Here is a 27157-nt window from a genome sequence, read left to right as displayed (position 1 = left end):
GTGTACATTAGCCCACTTCTTCTCGACGCTTTTCCTGATAGTTTATAGAACAATTACTCCGAGTCGCCATCTGTCGTTTCAAAGAAAAGCACAACGGCGAGCGCGTCAAATATAAACACCTCGTCCGTTTGGGGAGGAGCGCGCGCAGTCAGAAACATTTGATTATTATCCTGTCCAATACAGTTGTGCTGCTTCATATTTTTGAGGAAACTGATCAATTATTTCAGGATTATTTGATCAACAGAAATGTCAAAAGAGGAATATTTATATGAAATATGGTTCCATTATGAATGTTTTTGTCACTTGATCAATTTAATATGTCCTTGCTGATATGATTTATATGAAATGTATACACTTGTGTCAAAAGACGAACTGTTTTTTTTTGTGTTCGCCAGATGATGAATAAAGTTTTCGGAGGCACGGTGCACAGGAAGAGTGTGAGGGAGGACGGTGTTTTTGACATTGCGTTGGACAATTCCTGCTCCCTCTTCAGGTACTGTCCCTTTGGCAAGCTTTGGTTTTGTCGTGTCACTCGACGTAAGTGAGGGGGAAAAGTGTATAGAGCTGTGATATCTTGTGCTGAAACTCTTTTGTGTGTTTCAAGGGGCCTGCAAAAGGAGGAACCTGTTCTGCTGACACATGGAGACAGTGTCGACAAAGTAGCAGAAGGATTCAAAATTGTTGCACAGTCTGGAAACATTGTTGCAGGTGGGTGGACCTGAAGATGATTTCCTAGACACTTCATATCCTAAAAAGGTGTTTCTGAACGTGTCTGGCGCTGGATGCTTTGTTATTGCTGTGAGTGTTTATGGTTTAAGACGTTTCCCGTGTCCATCTCGGTTTCAGGCATTGCTAATGAGCAGAAGAAACTTTATGGCACTCAGTTTCATCCAGAGGTTGATCTGACTGAGAGAGGGATGGACATGCTACGCAACTTCCTGTTTGAGATTGCCGGCTGCAGCAGTAACTTCACCGTACAGAACCGCGAGCTGTCGTGCATCGAGGAGATTAAAGAGAAGGTGGACAAATCCAAAGTTCTGGTAAGGACCGTAAATCCCTTTTAAAACATCATTGATCAGGTGAAGTGTGCTTTTTTTTTTTTTGAGTGACTTTGAGGCGAGATCTGTTATATGGACCGATGGCAGCGTGTCTCAGGAATTCCTTATCTTTGCAAAAACATATAGGCTGCATCTGAAATCGCTTACTTCCCATCTATATAGTAGGCGAAAAGCATTATGTGACAAAAGATGCATGTCCACAGTACTGATAAAAGAGTAGACAAAAAGTACCCGGATGACCTAACACTTCCAGTGAGATACGGAAATGTGTGCATCCGATGGACACTTCACTATCCCATGAGGCCACGGGAAGGATTTATGAATGACAAGTGAAGCGACGCAACTGATGCTGGTAGGTCACAGGATAATGACAACATGGCGAATATATGTATGTACAGATTACACGCATGATACACTAGGGCTGTCACGACTCCTCGATTGCAATTTACACATGTCGAGTAACCCACAAAATACCGGAAGTGGCGCATTCCACTGACAAGAATCCATGAACCGCATTATTAAACGGTTTTCTGAGACTGCACAATGTGTTAAAACTAGGGATGCACCGAATCCAGGGTTCGGATTCGGCTGAATATTGGGCTTTTTGATGGGGTTTGCTTTCTACCGAACCTTAGAATTTTTCTTGCGTGCGTCTCAGAGCATTGTAAATGTTATCATTTACATGCGTGGTGTCTCAAACTCCATCTTTGAATATGCTGTGAGTTTGGGTTGCTTATATCGTTCATCTGTTGTTCATCGCAATGTGCGCCATGGCACCAGATTTGTAAGGTAAATGATACATCAATATGATTCTAAAGATGGTGGTCTAGTGGGTTAAACCACTGAACTGATACGCAGAAGGTTGTTGGTTCGATCCCAGTGGTTTGAGCAAGGCACTTTACTCCATGTTGCTCCAGGGGAATTTCTCCCTGTAATAAGGGCACTGTAATTCGCTTTGGATAAAAGTGTCTGCCAAATGCATAAATGTAAATATGCAACGCATCATCATCAATTTCAAAATACTTTAAATGTCTTTGCCTGTTTTGATGTCCACATGTTCTTGTTCATGACATTACAGTGGCTGTAGCATTTCTATCATAAAGAAGTGGGCAAATATTAAAGATTAAGTAAACATTGGAATTAAATGTTTGGCCAAAATACTAAAAACTGAAAATATAAAAACAAAAGCTAATTCCAGGGATGTGCCCAATGCCGAATGCCTTATTCTGAAAGGAAATGACGGATTCTACAGAGCACTAAAGGGACATGGTGATCGGAAAAATATAATTCAAATGATTTTGCATTCTCTTGTAATTATACTCATGGAAATAATATTGAACGGTGAAGAAGCAATAACATGTCAATACTGTAGAACCAATTTAACTGTAAAACAGGCTTTTAAAATTCCCAATTTTTTATGTTATGAAACGGCGCTTTTTATCAGGACAAACTTTTAAGGGTTTATTTATGGATCCAGAAAATCTTTTACAATTTTTAGCACTAGAACATTTAAAGAATATAGTTTTTTTTGTGTACATGTACTTATTTTAGTTTGTTTGTTTTTTAAAATGTTTGTTTTCATTATATTGTAATTATGAAATGTTGTTAAATGTTAAATATGTATCTGCCATGTAATAGCCAGTGATGCTGATATGGTAATAAACTTAAATACTACTACTATATCATTTGTGGGTATCAGGGAGCTGCCATAAAAATGCCGGGTTTTGAAATGCAAATTCGAATCACGTGTACTCTGTGTATAGGGAGCGGCGGTACTGACCACATATTTTACTAGATCAGATATTTGTTGTACATAAGAAATACGAATGCCTTGTGTAACACTGACTGCTGCAGCAAGCCTAACCATGTCCCTTTAGGGGCTCCATAGAATGCGTTACTCATTTTCTGTGCCTTTTCCGAATAGGGTATTCGACTTCTGGCACATCCCTAATATGCTATATTCAGACTGCCAGAAAAAAAATCAGATTTGTTGCATATCCAGATGGGTTTTTCAATGTCTGGACCGCAAAAACACTCAAATCTGATTCAAACCACATATGAAGGGGATTTGAAATGCGATTCCCATCAGAATTTTACACATGTGTCTCAGTCTGGATGCTCTGGCTGCACAAATTGGATTTAAAATGGTCTTTTGCATCACCTAAACCTAACGTGACTAAGATATATACCAGTCAGTGATGATATGCGACTCAACGGGGAGCTCATTTGGAGAGCGGGATGATGTCTCCATGCATCTGTTTTGTAAGCCTTGACACATACGTGGGAATGCCTACATCATTACCAAAGCAACTCATGCAGATAGGCTGGTTATGTCTGGACACAAATCTAATTTGATCACTTGCAATTAATATTGCTGACAATCAGCTAGAAAAGATCTGATTTGAGAAAGAAACCTGCAGTCTGAGCATAGCCATACATACTATAATAGTAAATAATGCTAGAATAACAGTTATAGTGGCACAGAAATTACACATTTAATGAGAGAAATCATTCTCTAATTATAATAATTAACAGATTGGTATTGAGTGAAAGCTTGGATTTAATTGGTTGGCGTGCGTGTGTGTGAGGGGATGTTACAGTTATTGTGGGCTAATGCGATATTGATCTTCCTTGATCTGTTTAAAGCCCTTTTTGTTTGGTTTGAGGCACATATGTGATTAGTGCCATAATACTCTAATTTGTCTAATTCTATATTAATTGCTGTTGCTCGAGGCAGTGGTTGGGCGGAGTGTGTGTGTGTGAGGGTAACTAATTAAAAATGCCAATTAGTCACTGCTCTTTCCTAAAGCAAGGTGATTTCCTCCCTGAGCTTCTGCAAAGTGGGTCTTCTCTCTAGAGGGTGAACTGAGGATTTATATTGGATTTATAATCTATTAATGAGCATAATATAATAGTAATTGTCCCCCTAAAGTCATCTCTGGTGTACTGTTTATTCGGTGTATTTGAACATTTGGTTTTATTGGATGTGTTGTTTACAGTTGCAGTCCTAAATCAGGACGTGTGTGTGTGTGTGTGTGTGTGTGTGTGTGTGTGTGTGTGTGTGTGTGTGTGTGTGTGTGTGTGTGTGTGTGTGTGTGTGCAGGTGTTATTGAGTGGTGGTGTGGACTCCACCGTGTGCACGGCCCTGCTGAATAAAGCCCTGAACCAGGAGCAGGTGATTGCTGTTCATATCGACAACGGCTTCATGAGGAAGAGAGAGAGCCAGAGTGTTGAGGAAGCGCTGACTAAACTCGGCATCAAACTCAAAGGTAACATTTGATACACGGGTTTAGTCAGTGAAATTGTTTAGCATGTATTAAATAAACTTTAATTAAATAAAGTTGTTTAAGCATAATTGTAATTTATTTATAATTACATTTTTACTAGAGATGCGCCGATACCAATTATTCAACTTTCTTAAAGAAAAAACAAATTCTCTCCCAACTAATGATGTAAACTATATAGGGAACCCTCTCATTTGGCACATTACTATAATATTAGAGGTTAAAATTAGCAACAGAGCCCAAACTATTACATTCAACTGCTATTTATTTTCAGATAATACTTACACACACGTTTGTATAAAACCCATGCTCAAGTTACAGTTTTCATTAACACTTGTCTTCATGACAATTTAATTCAAGTACACATGTATCATTAACAGTAAATAAGCTCATCTCTAACTAATTAACTGTACACATTGTACTTTCATTGAGGTGAATTTAAGGTTGTGACATTGTCCACAAGCATCTTTCCGCGGTTGAAACACTGAGCGATTACATGTGACATGATACATGAAGTTTTACTGTATCATTCAACATACCTTTTAATGTTCATGCTTGTTTTTTGTGCTATAAGTTGTATTAAAGAGGAAGAAAAGACTGCAGCTTGAACTGAGGCGATACAAAAATCTGTCACGTCACATTTAAGAGTGTCAATTTATTGCCATTTATTGTTTGGATTTTGTGATAAAATGGACAGAATTTGAAAAGCTGAGACTGTTTCTTACCAAAGGCAACAAAGCTCTTTGTGATTATTGGATGGGAGAATGGAAGAACATTACAAATAATGTTTGATGTAGGGAAAAAACGCAGACCTGGCTTGAACTACAGGTGATTCATAGGGTCAAATAGAGCCTGCATTAATGTCGCTATTTTAATTTTTTGCTGTTAATCATGGTTTCTGCGGTTCTTAAATAGTCTTAATTTTCCCTTACACAAACCAAGGCATTAAAAAGGTCTTAAATCAGAGTAGAAATGTATACAGTCACGGCATAAATGTTCCATAAATTAGCAAAAAATGTATATCTTCCTCAATATTTTTGTCCTGTTTTCCTATACAAATATCTAAACGTCTTTAAATCAAGATGCATTTACTTGAGATGCAAATGTAAGTCTTGGAAAAAATGAACATCTATATCAATAAGTTAAGAGAACTTCCCTCTGAATTAAGTTTTTTTTTTTCTCAGCCCATTGGCAGATATTTGCTCTATCATAAACTCCCTTCATTTTGATAATTTTCACAGAAAACAAGACTTCATATTTAAGTCATTTTGTATCTCCAGTAAATGTATCTTGATTTAAGAATATTTAGACATTTTGCACTGGGAAAGACGACAAAAATACTGAGGAAGAATCACTTTTTTTGTAGTGTGATCAGAAGATACAGTAAAAGTTATTTTCATATTCTACTGGTTGGGATCACAGGGATTCAAGCTGCTACTGTGTAAAATTAATAGAAAAGTGATGGATATCTGTTGGAAGTTGTATTTTCAGACTCTGAAGTGTTGCTAATACAACTCATTGTGTTTCTTCCTGGACATTTACCTTTAGGGTGCTTTCACACTTGGTTCGATTGCCTGGACTGAACCCGAGTTCGATTGCTTCCCCGGCCTCCGCTGGACTGTGTTCATATTATATTATTTGGGTCCGAACCGGGGTGCGTTTGCGTCATCAAAGCAGCAGCTGTTTACCATGTAACTTGGTGACGGCGAACGAGAGGGTTGTAAAATGCATAGCGTTGCTCACCTCACTTTTATATTTTTGTGTTTGAACCGTTGGTTTTGTTATCAAAGCTACCAAAGTACCGGAGTTCACATGAACCAGACCCCAGACCACCTTTTTAAGCGGACTCTGGTATGGTTTGCGGGTGAGCGCCCGAATTCGGAAGACAGCCAATCATCCAAACGAACCAAACTCTGGCATCAATCGAACCTAGGTGCGCACCAAAAGTGCTAGTGTGAAAGCATCCTTAGAGAACATATTGACATATTGTGTTCACTTCAATTTATTCCTTGAATTTTCTTTACTTGGTCTTCAAAAGGTCTTTAACCCTCTGGTGCTCTTCGGTCTGAAGTGTTAAAAATCACAGCTTCATCAGAATGATATGAAACTTGGTGACTTTACTTGCATTAGGTATGTAAACACACAAAAAAATTGGGGTCATGATTCGAGCATGCTAATTGGTCGTAAAAAAAAAAGTAGCGTTCATTGTCTTCGGTCATAAATGACTGACCATAGGAAATGGGCAAAAACACAAAAATTCACTGAATATTTTTGTGTACAATCTACAAATCGGCCACAATGCAGAAAAAACGTACACAACAGTAAAGGGGTGACACTCTAAAACATCATCAGTGTGATATTGACACATCCACTCACACACACACACACGCACATACGCACACTTATACACACACACACTGAGCCTATGAACCACATTTTGAATTTTTTTAAATCACAGCTTCATCGGAAAAATATGAAATATGAAACTTGATGACTTAAAAAAAAAAAGTATATAATTTTCAATGGCAAAAATAGACCATAATTATTGCATAAATATAAAAAAATACCATCAAATCATCTCAAAATACAAAATTAAAAAGAAAAAATATAATTAAAGAAAAATAAATTGCATTGGTTTTACTGAGGTGGAGGAAGTTTAATTTTTAGGTGTCCGGTCACTTCTGACCGGGAAGACAACCAATGCAACCCCTAAACAAAGAGCACCAGAGGGTTAAAAAGTCTTACATTTGCCTTTATAATACCTGCAGAAACCCTGGCTAATGCATTATTGTCGCATTAACTTCAACAGCCTTAAATTCAACACGAGACATTTTCAGCCCCTTTGATTGACAGATCATCAATGGTGAAAATAATTGCTTTTGTCGGGCGATACGATTATTGGCCGATACGTCGGTGCATCCCTTACTTTTTACTTTCTGAAACACACATCAGTGTTGTAACCATGACATCACTCTCTCTGATTCACAGTTGTAAACGCAGCACACACCTTTTACAATGGAACAACGACCCTGCCAATCTCAGAAGAGGACCGCACACCCAGGAAACGCATCAGCAAAACTCTCAACATGACCACCAATCCAGAAGAGAAGCGGAAGATCATTGGGGATACATTTGTAAAAGTGTGTAGCTCTGCTTTTTGTAGATCCGCCCTGATGTCGTCATTATTATCAGATGGTCCTGTAATGATATTAGAGTGGGCAACTGTCGACGTCATTATTGATTCGCTTAAAATGTCTTGTGTACACATCAAACAAGACTTCGCCTGGAGAATAAACCTATTACAGAGCATTAAAGTCTCTTGAGTTGCGAAGTGATCTGAGAATGTGTAGCAGATGATGGACTATAATATGAGAACAGTGAGTCTCGAATGTGCTGTGTCTCTCTCAGGTGGCGAATGAGGTGATTGGAGAGATGAATCTGAAGCCAGAGGATGTGTTCTTGGCACAAGGGACGCTCAGGCCAGACCTTATTGAGAGTGCGTCTCACCTTGCTAGCGGGAAGGCAGAAGTGATCAAAACACACCACAACGACACAGAGCTCATCCGCAAACTCAGAGACGAGGTAAAGATTAACGTCAACCAAATTTGTGTTGAGCAATGGTGCCGAAATGGCTTTTGCAGGTTCGAGCCCTGCCTGTAACATGTCCTAATATAAGCCGAACCTGTGTTTCCTCATTAATGTCCTGTAACTCTCCATTGAATCCAGGGCCAGATTTACCTCATATTGTGACAGGCTAAATAAAAATAATTTCCTAATGATTTTCAAATAATTATTTAATATAAACAAGAGTTGATATTGTGGCTTTATAAATGGTCAGATACTTGCATGTGTCATTATTAGCATTTTACCAAAATCGAGCTCAAATGGAGTTGCGAGGGTTTTGATCCATCAATGTTGGACATTTTGTGTTTTGTCCATCATTTAAAACGTAGTTGTGCATCGCATTACATTTATCAACTTACAAGCTCTAAAGTTTACTGTACCCATGTTGGGTGTCAGTCGTTTCTGTCATTTGGCCAAAATCTCATGTTATACAGGTTTAAGACTGTATTGGCTATGACTCGATGACAGATGTTCGACTAAGACACTTCTCCGCTCCTCAAATACAAAACGAAACCATTCGATTTTATATAATAGTGTTTCTTGAGTAGAGAAAATGCTGTATTTATTCAAGCAACCAGTTCTTTATTTACTCTTGCATTGCAAACAAGCAGAGATGTTCCAAACTGTGTGTCCCACTTTATTCATGATAGTGGTGGGCGGAGTTATGAGGTTTGACTGACAGTTTGAGTATCCAATGGAGTTAAGAAATTTAGACACAAGTGCTGCGTCCCAATACGCATACTATACATCCTAAATAGTATTTGAAAATAGAATTAGTACGTCCCAAATCGTAGTATATTGAAAAGATTATTCCAAAGATACCCGGATGATCTACTATTTTCAGTTAGAATTTGAAGTGCAGATCGACGCACACTCTAAGGGCTGATATTGCCCACAACCCATTGTGAGTTGGACAAGGATTTGATTAGAACTACAAACGCGGATAAAAAGTGTTAAACTACAAACATGACGGATGTGTGAGTCTGACGGTTAAGTAGAGAGGTTTAGATTAATGGTTTGAGTGGTCAATTATCAGTATTTAACCTGACGAAAATAAATGTATTCAACGTTATCCTCATTATATTTCACCTGCAGCAGCATTGAGAACTTTTGTAATGATACGTTTAGACATTAACTTTTAAATGCATCATTATATTCAAACTGCAAACACATGAGGAGAGTTTCTGCATTAAAGACCCACGAATGGCAGGTCGACGTGCTACTACATTTCTCTCCTATACCCGGTAGGAAATTAAATTGAATGTTGAGGATTTGAACTGTGATGATGATTGACAGGGCAGTTTAAACAGTGACGAATGCACGTAACTAAGCAACAGAGTCCGTTAAAGATGACGGAGTAGTATGTCCCAAAGCTTGCCTACTCTTCTGCTACACACTCAAAAGTATGCACTTTTTCTTCACAAAAAGAGCACATACTTTTAGGTCGTAGTATAAGTAGGCGAATTGGGACGCAGCAAAGCTCTTTTTTTAATACTTCTCATTGGTTAAATATTGGCAAAACCCACAGGCAGATATAAATGGTTACCAATAGGAATGCTTTATGAAAAAAATTTAAATTACAAAATATGGAGAGGTTACTGCCCTACAGCAATGATACATTAACTTTTGTTAATTATATACACTTTTGAACAGTCTTCCTCTTTACATCAGATTATTTCCCTCTATTTCCACCTTCAGATCTGCTCTAAAGACCTATTCTCTTTGACTTTCAGTACTCCTTTATCTTCGGTTCGATTATTGTTTTTTTGTACAGCACTTTAGTCAGCCTTGGTTGTTTTTAAGCGTGCTTTTTAAATAAATATTGTGTTGTATTATATAGTAATTTGACAGACAAGGCTTAAGATAGTCCCAGACTAAAATTCATGTTTGAGCTGTGTTAACGGAAAGCAACTTCACTGATATATCTTAAAACATTGCCCTGAATTAAAGTGACGGCGTATTATTCGCATTAAAATAAACATGTATTGATGCGAAAATTTTAGTAATTTCACCACCGATGCATATAATTTAAAGTCTTCTCTGTTTCAAAGTCAACGCATGGCTTTTTTCCTTGGGTAAAGCAAGGAAAACTACACCTTTACATGGGATTTAGGTAAAAAAGGAGACATAATGGATAGCATTTGTCCTTTCTTGGAGGTGGAAAAACGAATTCCGTTATGACCTGCAGGATTTCTTGTAAAAAATATTCAAAAACAAAAGAAAAGATGAGTCTGCTTTTTTTTCGAGCCTATTGTAAGTTTTAATTTAAAATGTTTGTGATTTTAGGCTATAACACCTATGTTTAAATGTTTTGCCTCTCTACTGAACATGCTGACTAGCCATGTTCAGTAACAACTTTTGGATTTGAAATAAAAAATAATGAATAAATGCTGTATTTGTGGTGTACAACGGCGGATCAGTTGCGCACTGAAAAGCACAACAGCGCGTGCTGCTCCTGCATCGAGTATGTGTGAAAACGGGCGTAATCCTGTCTTAATCTGTGAAATCAGGCCTTAGTTTTTTACCATTTAAAGTTAAATAATATGAATGATTAATTTATCCCCCATGTAGCTTGGTAACTGGATATTCTTAGATTATTTAATTTTTTTGTACTGATAAATCTTTATCTCTGATGCATGTGCAATTATTTATTTAAAATGTTCACATTCATGCCGTTTCTTCTGTCAATATTGGTGAACTCAAGCAGGCAAAGTGGTTTTATAATGTATTTGGTGGCAGTATTCAGAGCCCCTGCGGTGTGACACAATAGAGGCACGCAATAGGGAGTCTCTTCCTGTTAGAGAAACTCTATTATGCCGCCTTCATAACTGTTATTTGCTGACTCTTCTGAACGTTGTGTCCTTCAGGGTAAAGTAATCGAACCGCTGAAAGATTTCCATAAGGATGAAGTGAGAGCACTAGGTCGAGAGCTGGGACTCCCTGAAGAGATCGTCTCCCGACACCCTTTCCCTGGTAAGAGCATCAGAAACCTTCAAATCCCCCATTTCTAATTTTGAAAACACTTTATTTTAGCGTTCAGTTTTCACTATTAACTAGTTCCTTATTAGAATGCATATTACTAGGATATTGGCTGTTTATTAGTACTTATAAAGCACATATTAATGCCCTAGTCTGCATATATTTCACAATAATACTGTTTTTACTGTATTTTTGATCAAATGAATGCAGGCTTTGCAAGAAACTAAAAAATCTTACTGACCCCCAAAATTGTGAATGTTTAAATTGGGTATACATTTTAAATGCGTGATGTACATGTAACGATGAATGACTTGTGAAATGTGCTTTGCTGAAGTTGTGTGTAATGTGTGTTGCAGGTCCGGGTCTGGCCATTAGAGTGATCTGTGCTGATGAGCCTTACGTCTGTAAAGACTTCGCCGAGACCAACAACGTCCTGAAAATCATCACAGACTTCTCTGCCAGTGTCAAAAAGGTGCATGTTTAAACATTGTTGGCTGAATTATTGGGACTGACCTTACATAATTGATCTTTTCAACTTCAAGGTGCAGTGAGCGATTTCTGAGAAACACTGTTGATATCTGAAATTGGCACCCGAACAAACACACCCCTCTCTTCATTGCTCCGCCCCCAACATATCAAACACGCTATGCAACACAGACAACCACTAACCGCATCAGGCAGCTCGCACAAGTATGAATGAATCAGCTGTGATTACAGAAACATACAACAGCATATCTTGGTTCTGTGAAACGGCAGAAACAAAGCAATCTCAGCATCCGTTTTCAGGCCTTCCTGTTTACACTGGAAAGCTTTGATCATAACCAGAGATATTCCTCTGATTCCTTTTCTCTTTTGTAATGTCTCTCAGCCATCTCTCTTTCTACAGTCTTACTTCAAATCTCCCTTTTGCTCACACTCCTCCCCAATCACAAATGGACACGCCCCCTACTGCTGATTGGCTACAGGAGCGTTGTGCTGCTCGGTCTGATTGGTCTAATCCACTTTTTTTCTCCTATTTACACAGCCTGGACTATGCACAGACACGTTTTTTCAGCACACACAAAGAACAGGCATCTAGCAAACATTCACACAATAGTTTGTTTAGGTGTTGATTTAAGGCGTTTCTCAGAAATCACTTACTGCACCTTTAACAGTAAGTTTTGTGATTAAGTTGAAAGTGGATACTTGAAAGCGCACAGTCCTTTTTTCAGTGCTTCCTTTGGATTATATATGGCCCGCTATAAAATATTAATCCTTTTGATGTCAATCCGTTCAGCCTCACACCCTTCTTCAAAGAGTGAAGTCATGCATATCAGATGAGGAGGAAGAGAAACTCATGCAGATCACCAGCCTTCATTCACTAAATGCCTTTCTGCTGCCAATCAAAACTGTCGGTGTACAGGTAAGCCTCGTCATCCACGCACCATTCAGACATGGTGAATAATTCTAATGCTCACATTATGAATTCTTTTTGTTGCATTGAACAAAATGTCTTTCACTGGTACTGACACCTAGTGGTGTGGATCACTTTTTAAATACAGATGGCATTGTAGAATTGCACATAGCAGTCAGCTTTCAATCATTTATTCCACATGCAAAAGTGTTCAATAACTGAGATAATCGTATTTGGCAGGACATGTAAAATGAACCCGCTCGTATGAGGTTACTAATTGACTAGTCTTGATCACTGATCTATGTAAAAGAGTCGATTGTTCATTGTGTTCTAAACTGCCAGCAGGCAAATTCTCTGGCTTTTTACTAGCATGTCATTTTGCATAGGAGTTAAGTGTTATACACTGATGAGCCAAAATATTATAACCAGTCACAGGTGATCTCCTAACAAGGCCACATATTAAGGTCTGAGTTAGGGATGTTAACGATTAATCAATCAATTGTCAATAATAACTTTAATCGATAACTTATCGATCGTCGATTAAGCAGGGCCATGCGCATGCGTGCAGCTCAACCGCCAAACATTAAGCAAGTGCGCCGGAGTTATGTTTGGGACCATTTTACAGCTGGAGTTACGCTGCATTCACACGGGGCGTCTGCGTTAACGCTTCTCATTTACTTTGAATGGGTGACGTCATGCGTTGCCGAACTGAATTGTGGGTTCTGTCGCGTCGCTTCACTCGCGTTGCAAGCGGCAGAAGTTGAAGATTTCTCAACTTTTCAAGCGCCAATGCAGGCATCATCCAATCAGATCGCCCTATGCAAATACCCTAGAGCAGACGCTAGCCAATTGCGTTCATGCAACCCCAGAGCAGACGTGTGATTGGCTGTTGTCACTATGATGGTCGCATCAGCACGAAGCTTCAGCCAAGCGTTAACGCTGACGCCCCGTGTGAATCCAGTGTTACACCTTCACCATGACTATACATTTGCGTGTGTATTCACTAGGGATCGACCGATTTATTTATTTATTTTTCATCAGACTTAGCCGATGACTGATACGGGCTGCCGATATTTGGAGCCGATGTTGCTTTTGCTCCCTCAATTTTAGGGTTGGGAATCGTAAGAAATTTTCCGGTTCCGGTTCCGCCTAACGATTCCGGTTCCATTAAAATTATTAAACAAATAGTGTTAAAGGAAAAAGGCACAATACACAACTCAAACAATCCATTTTGTGTTTATTACTTGCTCTAAAATTAATTTGCAGGTTGGCAATGTCAAAAAAGTTTACATTTAAACTTATGTAAGTTTAAATGTAACATAAACTTACATTTATGTTTTTTGTGCAAATGTAAGTTATAATATTGTTTCTTTTATGTAGGCCTATACAGTGAGGAAAATAAGTATTTGAACACCCTGCTATTTTGCAAGTTCTCCCACTTGGAAATCATGGAGGGGTCTGAAATTGTCATCGTAGGTGCATGTCCACTGTGAGAGACATAATCTAAAAAAAAAATCCAGAAATCACAATATATGATTTTTTTTAACTATTTATTTGTATGATACAGCTGCAAATAAGTATTTGCTAGAATTCTGACCCTCAAAGACCTGTTAGTCTGCCTTTAATTTATTAGATGCACCTGTTTGAGGTTGTTAGCTGCATAAAGACACCTGTCCACCCCATACAATCAGTAAGAATCCAACTACTAACATGGCCAAGACCAAAGAGCTGTCCAAAGACACTAGAGACAAAATTGTACACCTCCACAAGGCTGGAAAGGGCTGCGGGGAAATTGCTAAGCAGCTTGGTGAAAAAAGGTCCACTGTTGGAGCAATCATTAGAAAATGGAAGAAGCTAAACATGACTGTCAATCTCCCTCGGACTGGGGCTCCATGCAAGATCTCACCTCGTGGGGTCTCAATGATCCTAAGAAAGGTGAGAAATCAGCCCAGAACTACATGGGAGGAGCTGGTCAATGGCCTGATAAGAGCTGGGACCACCATTTCCAAGGTTACTGTTGGTAATACACTAAGGGTGTACTCACACTAAGCACGATTGCCTTGTACCGTGCTCGAGCGCGATTGTCCCCCCTCCCCACTCCCCCGCTGGCCTGCACTCACATTGCACTTAACGTCCCGGGCCGGAGCACGCTTAAGTCATTCACGATGCAACTTTTTGTTTTGAAGAAGACAGGAAGAAAAGCGCTTTCGCTAATAGACTGCCTAATACATTTATAATTTATGCCGCGCAGCGATTTTCACTTGATTGCACTGCACATATCAGAAGATTATTACGGAGGCAGCTGACTTTGACGGAGGAATTTGCAGCTTTACCCGCAAACTTCAATTCATGTTCATCAATAAGGTGAAAACCAGAACCATTATAAACCTAAATATTATTGAATTAATTGAAAAGTGTATCCAAGTAGTAATAGTTTGGTGTTTGCTGTTGTAATGTTGATAGTAGCGCGCAGCTGTTCCGTGCTCCAGCACGGTTAGCGCTCACACTGCATGCGAACCGCGCCCGAGTCCAACTGAACCGTGCTCTGGCCCACCTCTTCCAAGCGGGCCAGGGCCGGCTAATCGAGCCGTGCCCGAGCACGGTTCGGATCACTCACACTAGTCAAACGAACCGCGCTTTGGTGGTCAAACGCACTCGGTTACGGTTCAAACTGGCTAGTGTGAGTACACACTAAGACGTCATGGTTTGAAATCATGCATGGCACGGAAGGTTCCCCTGCTTAAACCAGCACATGTCCAGGCCCATCTTAAGTTTGCCAATGACCATTTGGATGATCCAGAGGAGTCATGGGAGAAAGTCATGTGGTCAGATGAGACCAAAATAAAACTTTTTGGTCATAATTCCACTAAACGTTTTTTGAGAAAGAAGAATGATGAGTACCATCCCAAGAACACCATCCCTACTGTGAAGCATGGGGGTGGTAGCATCATGCTTTGGGGGTGTTTTTCTGCACATGGGACAGGGCGACTGCACTGTATTAAGGAGAGGATGACCGGGCCCATGTATTGCGAGATTTTGGGGAACAACCTCCTTCCCTCAGTTAGAGCATTGAAGATGGGTCGAGGCTGGGTCTTCCAACATGACAATGACCCGAAGCACACAGCCAGGATAACCAAGGAGTGGCTCTGTAAGAAGCATATCAAGGTTCTGGCGTGGCCTAGCCCGTCTCCAGACCTAAACCCAATAGAGAATCTTTGGAAGGAGCTCAAACTCCGTGTTTCTCAGCGACAGGCCAGAAACCTGATTGATCTAGAGAAGATCTGTGTGGAGGAGTGGGCCAAAATCCCTCCTGCAGTGCAAACCTGCTGAAAAACTACAGGAAACGTTTGACCTCTGTGATTGCAAACAAAGGCTACTGTACCAAATATTAACATTGATTTTCTCAGGTGTTCAAATACTTATTTGCAGCTGTATCATACAAATAAATAGTTAAAAATCATACATTGTGATTTCTGGATTTTTTTTTTTTTAGATTATGTCTCTCACAGTGGACATGCACCTACGATGACAATTTCAGACCCCTCCATGATTTCTAAGTGGGGGAACTTGCAAAACAGCAGGGCGTTCAAATACTTATTTTCCTCACTGTATATTGCAGTGTAACGATTAATTGGTCGTTACTTGAAACAACGCTCGATCATGGGAATTTGTGTAAATGAACATCCCTAGTCTGGGTAGAATAGATGATAAGCAGACAATCAGTTCTCGTAATAAACAGAGATGGGCAGGAATTATGATCTGAGCCACTTTGACAAGGGCCAAATTGTTATGGCAAGGCGACTGGGTCAGAGCATCTGTGAAACGGCATGGCTTGTGTGTTGCTCCCGGTTAGCAGTGGTGAGAATTTACCAACAGTGATCCGAGGAGGGACGGACACCCGAAGCTCATTGATGCACAAGGGCAACGAAGACTGTCCCATCCGGTCCAAGCCAACAGACAGTCTACTGTGCTGCAAGTCACAACATTTTAATGATGGCTTATGGGAGGACTGGTGTGTCAACACACCAGTCAGAGTGCCTATGATGACCCATGTCCACCACACTGCTCACTTGTTTTAGATTCAATTCATATTGTCTCCAAAACAACCTGTCTGGCTGCATAGCGCCAACATGTTGACATTTCTGTGGTTGGCCTTTCAAACACTTTCATTTCTCTCTCACACATGCACACGCACAAGCACGCACACACACACACAGTTGCTTATTCACTCTCTATTGCTTTGTTTCATTTGGGTGTTATTTATAGTTCTGATGAGAATGTCAAAGAGCAGCACTTTCAGTGCAGTACAGTCTGTATCATATCAGCATATAGAGTGATCGCTCCTCTGCTGCTATGTGCTGGTCTCATGATGTTTGTATTTATAAACAGGTTTTCAATCATACTGCTAGAGGAGGCTGGTTTGCGTCTGTTCTTAGTCACTGGTCCAGACAGAGCCGGGCAGCGTCTCACCACATTGGTTGATGATGCATGGCTGGGTGTTCCTCTTACAAATGGCCTACTACTATACCACAGCTGTGCTAAAATTACCACCGTCTCCAGACTCTGAGCTGGGACATGCTGACACACAGAGGGGGAGGAAGAGTTTTAAATACCGTGCACTGTATTTGTGCATGTTGTTGTTGTTGTTAATGGTTAATAGTTTTAACAGTTGGCGTCTTCTCTACAGCAAGGATGCACTCATTCACACAAATGTTTAAAATGAATATTTCTGTCTTTCCTGAGATGTTGGAGCATGTGTTAACTCTGAGTCCATATGATCCGTCTGTACAGGGTGACTCCCGGTCATACAGTTATGTGTGTGGGGTGAGCAGTAAAGAGGCTCCTCACTGGGATTCGCTGATGTTCCTGGCCAGACTCATCCCTCGGATCTGTCACTCCATCAACAGGTAATGACACATCAGTTTGGCACTTTGCTCCAGCTCTCTTCCCACCAACCATGTTAGACAAAAGATTTCTGTTCATCAAAGAATTAAAAAAAAAATGTATCATGCTTTGCACAAAAATATGAAGCAGCTTTTCAACTTTTGAATGGAACTGTAAGTGGGACACAATTTTCATGTATGAAATAGTCCTTTAATGTGTGCCTTAAAGGGTTAGTTCACCCAAAAATTCTGTCATTAATTCCTCACCCTTATGTCGTTCCAAACCGCAAGACTTTCATTCATCTTCAGAACACAAATGAAGGTTGTTTTTGATGAAACATTTGAATGAACTAGTGATGCACCGATCACATGGCCGATTCCGATTTTTTTTTTCAAGCAAACTGGCCGATTCCGATTTCCTTTTTTTTACACAATGAAAGTATACATGATTAAGATGTTTATTTGGTATTTAACAGGCCAAATTAGCTTTTGGCCAATGAAAACAAATTCAGTGCAAAGAAAAAAAGTCTTTACCAGTGAAATTAAATAATAAAACCAAAGTATATAATTGTTCCAAAATGTTAAATCAAATAATTTTTAGTGCAACAAAAAAAACTAAGATGCTACAGCAGGTGCTTTTTAAATCAAATTAAGTCAATATAATTTTAAGGTAAAATAAAAATGATCATCCTATGCAGAACTGATTGTATTTCATTTCAAAAGTGCATGCATGTTCTTTACAAAAATAATTATTTCGGCTTTGTCACAAGTTAGTCTTTTTCGTTCTCATCCGATCCAACACGTGAAAAGCTGAGCTGAACAAACGCTCACCATCTGCGCTTGTCCAGGGCGTGGAGAGGTAAGCTCGCGCAGGAAAGCGGCTCTTCATTCCCTGTCTCTTCCCTCAGTTCTCCAGTTGCCGTTTGTAACACACAAGTTACAAGTGACATGTTCGCGAATGATTGCAATATAGGCGTATGTGCACGCGGGCACACTTCCGGAAAAATCGGCAGAAAAATACAAAGAAAAACGATTTTTGTCCGGTCAACCGGTGCATCCCTAGAATGAACCTCATTGGTTCTCGCTGAAGCTCAAACATGCTGTTTAACACGAGAATGAACCTCATTGGTTCTCGCTGAAGCTCAAACATGCTGTTTAAAACGAGAATGAACCTCATTGGTTCTCGCTGAAGCTCAAACATGCTGTTTAACACGAGAATGAACCTCATTGGTTCTCGCTGAAGCTCAAACATGCTGTTTAAAACGAGAATGAACCTCATTGGTTCTCATGCTTGAGCTTCCGTTTACCACAACTGATGTGATGAATGTTTATGTGAATAAAAGCCTAAATTCAATCTGTTCATCATATAAAGCGATAGCCTGGCTCCGCCCTCCTACGTACTTCCGCTCAATTTTAATTTTCCTTCAGTACTCCGTCTGGGACTGCGGTTTATTCTTAGGTTTTCTCCGAACACATTTTTACCGGTCCAATTAGCAAACAGAGGGAGTGGCTGAGAACGATGAGGTTGATGTTGTGCGCTAGTTTGAGATGACATGCGTCACGACCAAACGTTAGCGATTGGTTATGGCAGATCCAGAGACAATAGTTTTAAACTTCCACAGAGTTCCCGCCTTCAAGGAAGTTAACGCTGGTCAATGGAGAGTGGCCAGACTCTCTGTACAAATGAAATGTACCAGGCTAATAAAGCGATAGTCTCTTCAGAAAAATCAAACTAAACCTTTCCAAGTTTTATGATGTTTTTATGAACTTAAAGCGTCAAAGTGGTAGTTGTGTAGCTGTCAATGGAGGGACAGAAAGCTCTCAGATTTCATTCAAAATATCTTTGTGTTTCGAACATGAACGAAAGTCTTACGGATTTGGAACGACATGAAGGCAAGTAATTAATGACATCATTTTCATTTTTGGATGAACTAACCCTTTAATAAGTTTTCTGATAATGTCAATAAAGCTCTTATTCTTATACCCTTCTTGTTCATCTCTTCCTTTGCAGAGTTGTTTACGTCTTTGGGTCACACGTAAAGGAGCCGCCCACTGACATCACGCCCACCTTCCTGACCACTGGTGTACTGAGCACGCTAAGACAGGCAGATTTTGTAGCGCACTCCATTTTAAGGGAGTCCGGTAAGAGCTGGCTGCCTCCACTGTCTGCTTCATTATTGTCATAACCTTTCCATGTGTAAACACTCCCACCACAGCTATGGCTTCTGCGAGAGCCGTGTACACACTTCACCACAGTCACGTCTCTGCTTGGTTAGACAACATCACACTGCAAATGTTACTGTTGTACTGTTTTTTTTAATACGGATTTAACTGTTTAACCCTTAATCGTCCCTTGGGGTCCAGCTGACCCCACTGGACTTTTCCTCCATTTTTAAAAAGTGTTCCCTTCATCTCAGGGCCATGAGACTCTGTGACTTTTCCTAAATACATGCAAAAAAAAAACATGCACACAAAATCTGGGCTTGATTTGGTTGTTCTAAAGGTGTGTAAAAAAAAAATTACCGTTTAAGTCCCTCGGGGTCAGATTGACCCCACATTGAAAATGAATGGGAAAGTGTAAAAAATATTTTTTTTTTCACTTTTTTTGTCAAAAAAAATTAACTAAATCCAGTATAAATCTGAAAATTTCCACATTTATATCAAGGTCTGGTCCTAGAGCATAAACACAAAGTAGAACGAACTTTCTATCTCATACACACACACACACACGTACAAACACACACAAACACACGTGTGTGACTGCAACAGAGAGTATTTTTATTGAAATTGGCAAATAAAATCAACAAAACTGGAATAAATCTGAAAAAATTCCATACATAAATGAAGGACAAATACTAGAGCACAAATGCAACATGAAACAATCATGAGAAAGAGAGGGAAAAGGGCAAATAAAAGAAAGATGAAAGGCAGCTTAACTTCTGGATTATTTTCCTTCTGGACCTCTAGTGGATCATGTGGTCATTGCACTCTCTTTCTCTTTAACTATAATTCCTAAAGTTTTTCCACAAACCTGCAGATGGCGGTATTCTATCCCTAACACATAGAGCAATGTCCAAAAACTATTTATATTTATTTAAGATCATCATTCAAGTGATTTTTTTCAGAATTTTTTTTTTTTTAATGAGCCAATTTATGACATAGTTAAGTATTTGTGCAGTAAATATGTAAAAAAACTACCAAATACCCACAAAAACACAGCATAAATGTATAGTTGAGAAGTAAATAAAAAAAATGATATATAGTTTTCCATGTAAAAAAATTCCTATTTCCTTATGCAATCGCTCTGTAAAAGTTTGGGGTCTATCTGACCCCAAGGGACTCAAACGTAAACCCTACTTGAGGGACGATTAAGGGTTAAAGTTATCATCTTTGGTGTGAACTGGCCGTAACACCCATAATTTAATGTGATCCAAAAAAAGTCCCCAACATTTTTTGGATGCGTGTAGATGTCTCGCTTTTGTCCTCAAATGATTCTGTGTGGCACTAGTAGCTACACATGGCATCATCATTGTCTTTTTTTTCATTTTATGACTGGTGGCAACCAGCATTAAAGGGATAGTTCACCCAAAAATGTAAATTATCCCATAATTAGCCATCCTAGGTGTGTATGACCTCCTTCTTTCAGCCGAACTCGCACTATTCAATGCCATTATAAAGCTTATATATTTTTTAATATATCTTAGATTGTGTTTGGCTGAAAGAAGAAACTCATATACACCTAGGATGGCTTGAGGGCGAGTAAATTATGGGATAATTGTCTCCTCTGACACATTCTTTAAAGGTGCAATACCCTCACCTACTATGTTGGAGTGTCAGCTAGACTAGATGTATTACTGGTGCTAGATATTATCATAGAGCCATTACTGTTTATGTATTCTGTTTATATACTACCATTACCATTATGTATTGTGCTTTATATCCAGGCTACTCGAGTAAAATCAGCCAGATGCCAGTCATCCTCACCCCACTGCACTTTGATCGTGACCCGCTGCAGAAGCAGCCGTCCTGCAGGCGGTCCGTCGTCATCAGAACCTTCATCACCAGCGACTTCATGACCGGCATCGCCGCTACTCCAGACAACCAAATCCCTGAAGAGGTGAGAGATCAGATCCTCCAGCCACACGTGTGCGATATTGACAAATTATAGCTCTATATTTTCTGGGATTTTCTCGATAACGATGATTAGTGTTGTGAACTTCTGTTGTTTCTTGAAGTAGAGACCAGGAGAACTTGGATAGGTTTTTCAGCAGGATTCTTTATTGAGAAAAACATACTGTCTTTCCGCTGAGGTTCCAAGTCTGACTAAAGCCAGTTGAACATTGTATTTTATATACATTTCAAGAGGAGGGATTATACAGCAGGGGAGGAGACATAGGAAAATAGAGACACACCCCAAACATTCCTGTCTCATCAGCCGTAATTCAATCAGCAGAATCCAGAACCCAGAAGTGCCATTCAAATGCATAGATGCTAATCCAATCACTCAGGCAGTATTGCTCTAAACTTGTCATGGTAAATAGTCAGGAAGTGCATAAAGACAAAAGACTTAATGTCTCAACCACTTACACAGCCTGACGTGATCTCCTTAGAATTTCCTCAAGTTTATTTCAAAATGTAAAACACAAATATAGATAATGTTTTCAGTTATATTCTATTACATTGGAACCTAGATATAACAATGTATAAATTTGTAATCCTACATTAGACGTCATTTTGTCAGTGTATTTGTGTTGGTACCTGGGTCTCCTCGAAGTTTTTGATATTCTTCATAGTCTGTAAGGTTTTCAGTTCGCAGCAGTGACACAAATCATCTTTTCCAATATGTTTAAATTGATTTTTACCTTTTTATGGCAATTTTTATCTTTTATAAAGCCATTTTTTTAAAGCCAATTAAATGTATGCATCATCTTCTGTGTCAAGTTCTTACATTTAATCAAATTAAATTAGAATAATAAGACCCAATAGGGCTGTTACCAATAAAATTAAATCAGTATCAACAAAATGAATCTTTCTGGGAAACAGAATCGGAATCTGAAATGGCGTTTAGATCATTTACAGAGACTGTTTAATGAGCTCAGAGGGATATGAATGCATTCAAACGGCTGATTCATTCAGGAACGAAGCATTTGACTGTCTGAATGAGTTGGTCATTGAATCATTCATTCAAACGATTCATTCAAACAGCTGATTCATTCAGGAACGAAGCATTTGACTGTCTGAATGAGTGAGTCATTGAATCATTCATTTAAACGATTCATTCAAACGGCTGATTCATTCAGGAACGAAGCATTTGACTATCTGAATGAGTCATTGAATCATTCATTCAAACGATTCATTCAAATGGCTGATTCATTCAGGAATGAAGCATTTGACTGTCTGAATGAGTGAGTCATTGAATCATTCATTCAAACGATTCATTCAAACGGCTGATTCATTCAGGAACGAAGCATTTGACTATCTGAATGAGTGAGTCATTGAATCATTCATTCAAATGATTCATTCAAACGGCTGCTTCATTCAGGAACTAAGCATTAGACTATCTGAATGAGTGAGTTATTGAATCATTCATTCAAATGATTCATTCAAACGGCTGCTTCATTCAGGAACTAAGCATTAGACTGTCTGAATGAGTGAGTTATTGAATCATTCATTCAAATGATTCATTCAAACGGCTGCTTCATTTAGGAACTAAGCATTTGACTGTCTGAATGAGCGAGTCATTTAATCATTCATTCAAACGATTCAGTAACGAAACACCACCGTGTGTTGCTCAGAGACTCAAAACCGTCCGGTAGCTTTGTTTGGAACTATTTTCATTGCCGAAATGGAGCAGAAACAGGCAATATTGTGTCTAAAATTTAAGTCACTTAAAGGGATAGTTCACCCAAAAAATTATAATTCAATCATAATTTACTCGCGCTTTAATTGCTCAACCTGTATGAATTTGTTTCTTCTGCTGATTACAAAATAAGATGTAACTTTGAGGACCAAACACCCTTTGACTTCTATAGCATGGGAAAAAAATACTATCAACCCATCAACTGTTTGGTTACCAAAAATATCATCTTTTGTGTTAGGCAGAAGAAAAAAGGTTTGCAACATTTAGAGCGAGAGTAAATGACGAATTGTCATTTTTGGGTGAACTATTTCTTTAATATTAACGTCTTGTTTATTGAACCGTTGTATAAAATCAAAAACACATTAGTAATCGTACTGATATTTGGAGAAAAAAACAGTGCTCCATGTGTTAACTATATAAATATAATAAACATAGAGGCATTTTTGCCCCTTATCTTGAATATTAGGGGCGTTATAAATGCATTTTAATGTACTATATCACACAGTGAAAGCATGCACTCTAAATGCACTAGTGTAACCTACTAGACTACATCAGGTGGTGTATGTGTGCACTCTCTAGATGTGTTTGTAAAGCGAGGGACATACTCCATAATGTCAGACAACAACAATCACGATATAGACGCTATATATCGCACACCCCTCCCTCCCTCCATCATCTTCATCCACTAACCCGTGCTCCTCTGGCCACAGGTGGTTCTCAAAATGGTCAACGAGATCAAGAAAATCCCGGGCATCTCACGGGTGATGTATGACCTGACGTCCAAGCCTCCAGGAACCACCGAATGGGAGTAGAGCCGTGGACTATTGTACCTTCTTATCCTCGTCGACTCCTCTTCTACCTCCCCCTTTCCCGGTACTGTAACATTCCCCCCCTCGTCTCCACTCCCACTTCCCCTTTAGGCACGCCGCCCTGTCATTGTCCCACTGAGACCGGAACATTCCCTACAATGGCAGGTTGTACTGTGATCGGCGCTAAGCTGACATCGCTACTTCAGTCCGGCCACATTTTTTGGGGTCGGTTGTAATATTATTGGTATTATAATTGTTGTTGTTGTTATCCTCTTCACTGAGAATAATGATGATGATACATTGGATTAGTTTTTTGTATCAGCTCTGTGTGTTTAATGCATTGTGACAGGTCCATATTTTCTGTTATAAGGCAGTCGACTGTCCACACGAACAAAACACAGTTTTTTTTTTTTAAAGAAAAGCAAATCCACTGATTTAAGGATCAAGTGTTGCCGCTTTCTGCCTTTAAGAGCTTGTTTTCACGATCCCAGGGTTGATTTGGGTTTGGATTTCTTGCCTGAACTCTTCAGCAGTAGTTTCTTAAACCGTGACCAATCGATGTTTATTTGCCAAATACAGATCAGAGATCCGATTACGCGGACGGGTTGGGTTATCACAGAGGTTTTGCTGTGAAGGAGACTCTCCTAAATCTGGAGGCTTCCTGAAATTTGTGCCTGTTTTCCTTTTTTTTTTTTCAGGGATATGACATTATTTTATGCTGCATTATTTTCTCATTTCAAGAAAAGGATTATTAACGTTTGAATAGTGACGCGTGTAATATCTGATGTCTGCATTTTAAATGAGTTTGCCTGGGCCGGTCTTATAAACGCGTGAGATCGACAGTGTTCTTATTTTCACCAATAAAGGCCTTGGTATTTTTTTGTGCTAGGTAGAGCAATAGTGTTCCCGAAGGTAAACGAAAGGAGATTAAGAGAGGGAGGAAGAGCAGGCGATTGACAGGGGCGAGTTGGGCTTAAATGAATCTGGAGCGCGAGTTACTGTCCTCCTGTGTGCGTGTGGCCTCGTTTTTAATATTCCACTCCTTTAACAGAAGCGTGCTCTTGTATGTATAGAGGGAGGGAGGGCGACCCTCTAAATTATGATGATGTAGAGAATTGTTGTGATATGAATTACATGCTCGGTATTTATTGTCTTCAAATATTTCATTTCGAAACCTTCTGTTGTCACGATAGCAAACCAACTCAATGCAAGATGAACTTACTCCCTTGTCTTAATTGCTCTTAATGTCTTTTTCTCAGTGTCACATTTGCCATGTGTATATTTTACTTGTCTATTAAAAATACGACTAACAAGTTAAGTGGGTAAACTGCAATATTGCATATGATATTCAGTTTAATTTATGCAATTCTATGTTGAACCCGACCCCCCCCCCCCCCCCTCCCCGCCTCCTTTTTTTTGTCTAAACATGAACAATGCTGTTTTACCTTAGTATTGTGCCTCAGACCAAGCCACCGCATGCAGTTTGAAACTGATATTTGTATAATGCAAACTGAGCTTTAATAAAGAACTCTGTGTTCAGATTTCTCTCATCACAAGAGCTTTCATTCATTGATTTCTATAGAAATTGCATTTGATTCACAAGCTGCTATAAATATACATATGGTGCAAATCGCATGACAAATTATCACAGAATAAAACGATTTAAAAGATGGTAATTGCAACTTTATATCACACAATTCTGACTTTTTGGTCTCTATCATACACCCGGCGCAATTGTTTTTTGCGAGTTTCATCCTGACACAGTTCTCTTTTTCATGTCCAGCGTCACGTTGTTTAAATAGCAAATGCACTGCCGCCCATCTGTTCGCCCATGGGCATGCTGGTCTGAAAACCAGGGGCCTATACCATGAAGCCGGTTTAGCTGGCTAGCCAGATATGTTTAAGCTTAGTTTGTGCTAATCCTGGGTTTTAGGTACCATTTAAAGTGGTTTGGCTTTTAGCAGTGTTCATCTCCATTGTAACTTATGCTCCACGGCTAACCTGCTCCAGGGCAGGTTATGTTCTGGATAAGAGATCTCAAACTGAAATTGGACCAATCAGCTGTGAGCAAAGTGACACGCCTCTGATGCAATAAAGCCACTCCCCGTTTCTACTCTAAATTAAAGGTCACTACAGAGCAAATGTTTTAAAAAGACTAAAGCGTTTGGCTTTTAACAATGCTTTTTTTATAATAATAATAATTTTGAATTATCCTTTGATATAATCCTTAATCAATTACACATGTATCATTTTAGTTAATCAATCATTAATAGGCACTTTGTTCAAATGAATATAAATAGCCCATACAAATAAGCTTTAAAATCAATACAGCAAGCTATAAAATGACTACATGTGAGCTTAAATGTTCAGTTCTCTCTCTCTATCAACTAAACTAACTTCATAACCTTTACTTGCACAGACGTAGTAAGATTTCTCCTCTTTCATAGACGGCTCTTTTCATCTGCCAGGGGCCTGTACCATGATGGTAGTTTAACAAACTCAGGCTTACAGGATTAGTTTCGGGTTGACAAAACCAAACCAATCAATTCAGGCTTTGTTGGTCCCATTATGCTGATCATCAGCTCAGGCTTTGATCCTGAGTTTAGCCGTGACATCAGTAGTGAACAGCCAATCACACGCTGTGGATCAACTGAGATTCACTTCTCTCTTCTGCCGAATATTACATGATTGAAAAATATTAAGAATTTAAATTAATTTACACAGCAAGAAGAAAAGAGCTGTCTATGAAAGAGGAGAAATCTTACTACGTCAGTGCAAGTGAAGTTAGTTTAGTTGATATATAGAGAGAATTGAACATTTAAGCTCACATGTAGTCATTTTATAGCTTTATTTATTGATTTTAAAGCTTATTTGTATGGGCTATTTGTATAAATTGTAACAAAGTGCCTATTAATGATTAATTAACTAAAATGATATATGTGTAATTGATTAAGCGTATAATAATTACATAAATGTTATCTAAATCATTCATTATTTTTATTATTAAGCACTGTTAAAAGCCAGACGCTTTAGTCTTTTTAAAACATTTGCTCTATAGTGACGTTTAATTAAGAGTAGAAATAGGGGGAGTGTCTTTATTGCATCAGAGTGGTGTCATTGCTTACAGCTGATTGGTCCAATTTCAGCTCGCATGCAAATAGCGAATCCGCCATGACGCCAGCTCAATGCCAATGGACTGCTGGCCAATGGAGGTCGACGTCCGCGCCTGGCGGCCATCTTGTCACAGTCGGCTCGCTCACTCATAAC

At 39.2% G+C, this 27157-nt stretch overlaps 1 protein-coding gene across 1 annotated transcript in view; it reads left to right on the top strand.

Moving 5' to 3' along the window:
* Positions 1-25444, top strand: part of gmps (guanine monophosphate synthase) — a 37144-nt gene extending 11700 nt beyond the window's left edge. Inside the window, exons 4-16 of the mRNA XM_079825792.1 lie at positions 396-493; positions 605-708; positions 847-1040; positions 4162-4327; positions 7331-7482; positions 7751-7924; positions 10834-10939; positions 11302-11417; positions 12222-12347; positions 17130-17245; positions 19233-19363; positions 21166-21338; positions 23792-25444. Of these exons, the coding sequence (XP_079681918.1) occupies positions 396-493; positions 605-708; positions 847-1040; positions 4162-4327; positions 7331-7482; positions 7751-7924; positions 10834-10939; positions 11302-11417; positions 12222-12347; positions 17130-17245; positions 19233-19363; positions 21166-21338; positions 23792-23893 (1758 nt within the window). The 3' untranslated portion in view covers positions 23894-25444. The remainder of the gene's footprint in view (positions 1-395; positions 494-604; positions 709-846; positions 1041-4161; positions 4328-7330; positions 7483-7750; positions 7925-10833; positions 10940-11301; positions 11418-12221; positions 12348-17129; positions 17246-19232; positions 19364-21165; positions 21339-23791) is intronic.
* The last annotated feature ends 1713 nt before the right edge of the window (positions 25445-27157 follow it).

This window comes from Gobio gobio (genome assembly GCF_949357685.1).
Source record: "Gobio gobio genome assembly, chromosome: 9".
Classification (NCBI taxonomy): domain Eukaryota; kingdom Metazoa; phylum Chordata; class Actinopteri; order Cypriniformes; family Gobionidae; genus Gobio; species Gobio gobio.
Note: the sequence above shows the minus strand (reverse complement) of the source record. Positions and strands in the feature narration are given on the sequence as shown.